This window comes from Melanotaenia boesemani, chromosome 12, assembly GCF_017639745.1.
Source record: "Melanotaenia boesemani isolate fMelBoe1 chromosome 12, fMelBoe1.pri, whole genome shotgun sequence".
NCBI lineage: Eukaryota > Metazoa > Chordata > Actinopteri > Atheriniformes > Melanotaeniidae > Melanotaenia > Melanotaenia boesemani.
The window spans coordinates 31586911-31593012 of record NC_055693.1 but is presented as its reverse complement, the minus strand read 5'-3'; the positions used below and the strand labels follow the sequence as shown (position 1 = coordinate 31593012).

At 38.1% G+C, this 6102-nt stretch overlaps 1 protein-coding gene across 1 annotated transcript; it reads left to right on the top strand.

Annotated features, from left to right (window-relative positions):
• Nucleotides 1–14: 14 nt before the first annotated feature.
• On the top strand, nucleotides 15–5527 carry ybey (ybeY metalloendoribonuclease). Its single transcript, XM_042001453.1, has 4 exons — nucleotides 15–594; nucleotides 814–945; nucleotides 4710–4778; nucleotides 5150–5527. The coding sequence occupies exons 1-4, from the start codon at nucleotides 385–387 to the stop codon at nucleotides 5243–5245; spliced, it is 507 nt and encodes a 168-aa protein (XP_041857387.1). The 5' UTR covers nucleotides 15–384; the 3' UTR covers nucleotides 5246–5527.
• Nucleotides 5528–6102: the final 575 nt, after the last annotated feature.

Sequence of the window (6102 nt, the reverse complement as noted above, 5' to 3'; positions counted from 1 at the left end):
TAGTTCCCCCTCAAAGGAAACGTCGTTCCGCGGCTGTCAACGTCACTCTGACCGCGTTTGATTCGACGGGCAAGCGTTCATTTTCCTTCATTTATATAATCCGATATTTTATCAACCCAATTATTACGCGTGCAGCTCAGAAAAAAAGTAAATTGTCAGTTTTGGGGATACGTGTGTTAAGAGTGTCACCTTGAAATCGACCGGACCTCAATGATTGAATATCACTAGGGCTAAAGCAAACCTGCTGACGACTTGTTTGCGTAAACCTATTGTCGCAGAATTATTGTAACCATCTGTTAGCACAGCAAGTCTGTGTTTTAGCCTTTTTACATATGTGTCGACATTTTTTGACAACTGTATTGGTTTTTTCCGTCGAGTTTTAAAATGGGAGTAGTACTGAGGAATCTCCAGAAGGTGGTACCTCTTCGCCGCGCGAGGCTGCGCAGGGACGTTGACATGTTGAGACACATACTGGGCATCCAGAAATTTGATTTGGGCATAATTTGTGTGGACAACCACAGGATTCAGGAAATTAACCATATTTACAGAAAGAAAAATGTGCCTACAGATGTGCTCTCATTTCCATTCTACGAGGTAAATATAAAACAATGCACAGTTATGACCAATAATTCATAAATGAATAAGCTTCCTGTCTCTAACAGAGATTCCCTTACAAATGGTCATGCCGTATTTAATGTAGTGGGTTATTTTAGTAATTTCTCATAAATATTTTTTATTTGTTTATTATCTGTATTAATTTATTATAATTATAATTAATTATTACTATTTTTATTAATTCTGTGTGTATTTCAGGACTTGAGACCTGGTAAGCTGCCTTGCCCCCTTCACAGAGATGAGCTGAACCTTGGGGACATTTTCCTCGGGGTTGAGTTTGTGATGAAGCAGTCTCAGGAGGAATCTATGGATCTTCATGGTGCTCTGACAGTGAGTTGCAGGGATGGGTCTAGAAATCGTTTTTCGATGGGGTCCCATGCAGGGGCACAGACTGGGAAATGAGAAATGAGAAACATGTGCAAGTGATACCTTCAAAAAGGTCTAGATTTTAGCAAATAGTTAACTGATTATTACAATTAAAGTCAAGCCAAGTTCTTTTATACTAAATTCACCATATGTAGAGTCCATACAGAGAAATAAAATGGCTATTCTCTAAAGCCCAAGGTGCTGTCAGGTAAACATGCAACAATAAACACAACATAAATTGGCATACCAGAAGCTAAAAATGGGGGGAAGAAAAGTTATGATGTAATAACAGAGTAGTTTAAGGCTAACTAAACCAAGCTTAAGGTTTAGTTGGCTAAAATAAATAATGAATAAATAAATAGACAAGTACAAAACTGTTATAGCATATAGTAATAGGCACATGAGGAAGAAGTCAATGTATCTGTGTGTCTGCTAAATAAAATATTTTAAAAAATTATAAAGACGTATGTTACATGCTGCATTCACCAGCACTTGGGCATCCGAGGTTTACCCAGGTAAAAGTCAGTTAACACTGAACATTTGTTAGAATTTAGTTGTCGGCACTCGCAATCCTGACATGACATTTTAAGAAATCCTCCATGTCAAGGTTTTCACATCATTTGGCCCAACAGTGGTACCCCAGACCATCAAACATAAAGTAAAAATAATTTAAAAATAAAGACAATAAGCTGCTATCAAAGGAGAACAGAAACTTATAGTCCTCATCTCAATACTCTTATCAGTGACACATCTGTCTTGTTATCTGTTTCAGTAGCTATTCAGTGTCAGCTTTTATTTATTTTTTTATTTTTTTATTTTTGAACTTTTTTTTATTACTTTTATCAGAATTCAGTGCTTGTTACATTATACTGTTGTCAAGTATAACAGATTACATTGTATATTAAATATACTATTTATGTCCATGAGAAAAAAGATGTATAAACATATATGCATATACATACATACATGCACACACCTACATATCTATATATACACTCACACACACACACACACACACATATATATACACACACACACACACATACACACACATACATACACGTATACATACATACATGTACATACAGTCAGCATTATAAGTCTAAGGAGTGGTCTGTCAGATGTCAGATTGAAAGGTACCTTTGAATTGTGGACCATTCATCCGTAAATGAGTCCGTTTTCATCTGTAATCTGCTGTCATTTGTTCCATATGGTATATTTCTTGTAGTTTGTTCTTCCATTGAGTAATGGTGGGGGACTGAGGTTTAAGCATCCTGGTCCTGGTCAGCTTTTAAATACGCCGTTAATTTATTCAAAATCAAGAGCTGATGTAAGATTCCTCACAAATGTTAATAGACAGAGCAGGTTCCTGCGTGAGGGGAGCATAGCCATGTGCTTTGCAGACCACTTCAGAAATGGAAAAAAAAAAAAAAACAATTAGATCAAATTTATTCTCTCAACTAAATTTTTATTTTAATAGATCTGAACTGTTGTTTTTACCTAAAAACACTGGAGAGTTTTGTCCTGGTTGGTGCAAAGATCCTTGGTCGAGTTTTCTCCCAAATGAACCAACAACCTGCCTTTTAGATCCAATTCCCGCATTACTTTAAAAACATTTTATGGTTTCTTTGAGTATGAGATTTTATATATTGTAAACTATTCCTTTCAGACTTGTGTTTTTCCATCGGCCTTAAAAAATGACAGAAGGGGCTTCTGAAGACGAGGAATTTAAACCCCACTGTTTTTAATAATTACCGAACTGTATCTAAGTTGCCATTTTTAAGTGAAATTATAGAAAAAATAGTTTTTATTCAGTTAAATGAGTTCTCTAAATAGAAACAATATATTGAAAGAATGACAAAAGTGAAGTTTTAATTATCGGTCCTGAAGACAAGAAAGATATCGTTTCCATCTAAACAGAATTTCAAACCCTCTCAGTGTGTGAGAAATCTGGGTGCCCTTTTAGACTCAAAGATGGATTTTATTCCATTAAAAATACCAAAATAAATTACAAAAATAAAAAAAGCATCGCCGGAGTCCGCTCACTTCTCTCTCTGCCAGCACCGTGGTGCTGATGCATGCATACAGTTACTCAGAACTCTGCTGTACATGTTCTGACGAGGACCAGAGGGCGGCAACACATTACAGCAGTTTTAAAATCACTGCATTGGCTTCCCGTGCATTTCAGGATTGATTTAAGCTTATTCTAGTTGTTTATAAATGTTTTAAGGGTCTTGGGCCTTCTTATTTATCGGACCTGGTTTTAAATAATGAGCCCTCGCGGACCCTGAGGTCCTCTGGCACTGGCCTGTTAGTTGTTCCTAAAGTAAGAACTAAAACTTAGGGCGAGGCCTCGTTCCATCACTCTGGTCCTCGGCTGTGGAACAGCCTACCTGAGGGCCTCAGGGCTGCAAAGCCTTCGTTTTTAGCTTAGCTCATAACAAATTTTTATGTAATTCACTCACTTTGAAATTAATCTATTTTTACCTTTTACTTAGTTTTTAACCTTTGTATTTTATTTATTAACTTATTTATTTTAATTCTGCTTTTATTGTTCTTATTTGTTGTCACAGTTTGAGACTGATTTGTGCTTTGTTTTATTTATTTATTTTTTCTGCAGCGTTTTCCTCATAGGGGTTCTCTGCATTGGGAGCTATGCCTGCTCTGGCTGCGAGGTCATTGCCTTGGGGATTGTACTTGCCGGGGCTGTCGGGCCCTGCACTGCAGCCTTATGGCTGAGGTGTGGGCCCGGTCTGCCCAGATCTCGGTCATTCCCATGATGACAGCCTTTGTGGTTGTGGGTTGGATTGGCTCTTGGTGTGGATGAACCTCTAGGATATTGTTCCCTCACCTGGTGCCAAAACATACTGTATGTTTGTATGTACTGTTATTTTTTAGTTGGAGACGGTTTATTTTAGAGTAGGATCAAGGGAGGGTGGGACTCCATGTCCGTTTAGCTTGTGTGTGAGAGAAGATGATTAAGTGTTTGTGCTTTGAATTGTTTCGTGATAAACTTTGGGTGTGCTTGTGTTTTTATTATTTAAACAGTTCTTATCATTTAAAACACTTTGTGCTGCTCTTATGCATGAAGTGCTTTATAAATAAAGTTTTATTTGATTTACAGCTCCTGCTGGCTGTTTTATTCTCTTCACACTGGAGAAGACACATTGGCCAGTAGCCTACATGATGTCATTGGTATCATAGTGATCAGTGCTATTAGGAAGCAATGGCTATGAGGGAAGACTTCCTCATTGCATAAATCCATCACATCAGTGAGTTTTATGTTTCTCCTCTTTCTCTTTTCCTCTTTGAGAGCTGCAGAACCACAGAAAGCTCCAACTGTCACGTTAATATGAAAGAATTTTTCTGCGATATTCTGTCATATCAGTCAAGTTTCTATTGCAGAGTGACTGAGGAGTGATGCGGGAGAATTATATAAATGTTTATTGTTTCCTGCAAGGTTACAAGTTTACCCTTACCCCCCAACTTTCCACAAGTCACCCATGGACTGACCGAACAAATGGATAAATGTTTGTTTTGCTCCCCTGTGGATGAGATGAAGTAGGCAGACTTTAGGGTGGGCCCAGGCCTGGTAGGCCGACTCATAAGACTGCAGTAGTTTCAACAACAGAATATGACCACACTTGGAGCGCAGACTGTCAGAAGTTCTTATATTAATTTACAAAGATTTTGTTAGTTGGCATTGACCAGTTGTTCTCTTTCCCCAGGTTGTCACAGCACATGGCATCTGTCATCTGTTGGGCTACAGACATGAGACAGAGGAGGAATGGGCCGAGGTTTGTATGGACCAATCTTGATGCAGATTTGTGTTCAGGTGTATTTCTGTGGACTTCCCTTCCTCCACTTTGAAGTGAATGTAGATTTTGTGCTATTTGAGCACCGAAACATTCAATTAAAATTAGTTTCTTATAGCTCTGAACTTAAAAGCACAAACTAGTTAGAAAAGTTTAAATTTATATATGTATATAGATATGCTCAGAGCATTTTTTACTCAACATAGTAATCACACAAGTTAAAATGGAAAAGCTTGAACTGACAGTTGATGCGATGGCTTGTTTTTACTCAAATGGAATACATGAGCATCAAACTCACTGTGATCAGAGTGAACATGTCGTGTTAATGATCGGTTATGTTGATTTGCTTCTAGATGCTGCAGAGAGAAAACTACATTCTGAGTGAGTACAGCAGACTCACAGGTCGACATCTGGAGCCGCTGATGAAGAGATGCAGTCAAGATAGGTGACAGAGACTGCTGCCCGCAGACTTTACAGTTAAATGTTGCACCAATTCTCCTGCACCGTCCCAGCAGACCACTTTGTTCACTGCTGAGGTTCACAATCACATCTAAACACCCCAGATTACTCATCACCATCAACATCTGCTGCAGGTGCTTGAGGACTTTTAAGGAATTCACCAGCAGACACAGCAGTTGGATTTCCTCTTGTAACACTGGCTGTTTGTGAAAAATGAAGAAAAGTCTGTAATTTAATTGTAATTTTTTTTATTAAAATCTGCTTTAGGAAGAGTCAGTTGTGTATGAAGGGTAGAAAAAGCAGTTCATTCTCACTTCACAAGTACATTTTACCCTCTTTACACAGCATTCAGGACAGGGTGTTAAGGAAAAGCACAGGGTGTGAAAAATGGAAATCAGAAGAGGACAAGTTCATCAGTAACCTTTGTCATGACTGTTGTGTAGTAGCAGACAGCTAATAATAGTGTAAACTTCTTAAATACGCAGGCTTGGATCATACTTCACATTTGATCTGCACTTATGTTTATTAGTGCCTTATTAAGGCTATATTCTGCTAATTTGAGAAAGCAATCTGGTGAGTGGATTATAACGGATGACATGTTGCACATCAAAAGTGGCATATGTGATTTAATTTTTACAGTGGAAAAAAAGCAATACTGCCATCATCTGGTACTGAAACCAGTTAAATATTCTGGTTTATTTCATTCTAGCTGCAAACATGCCAGGGTCTGTGGTGTTAAACACTGTATAGTGGCCCTAGAAATGGGAACAAGACATTTCCCTGGTGGTCGAGTACCAATGACTTCTACTTGCTTGTGGCTTATCTTGGGCTAACTGAAACAAATCAA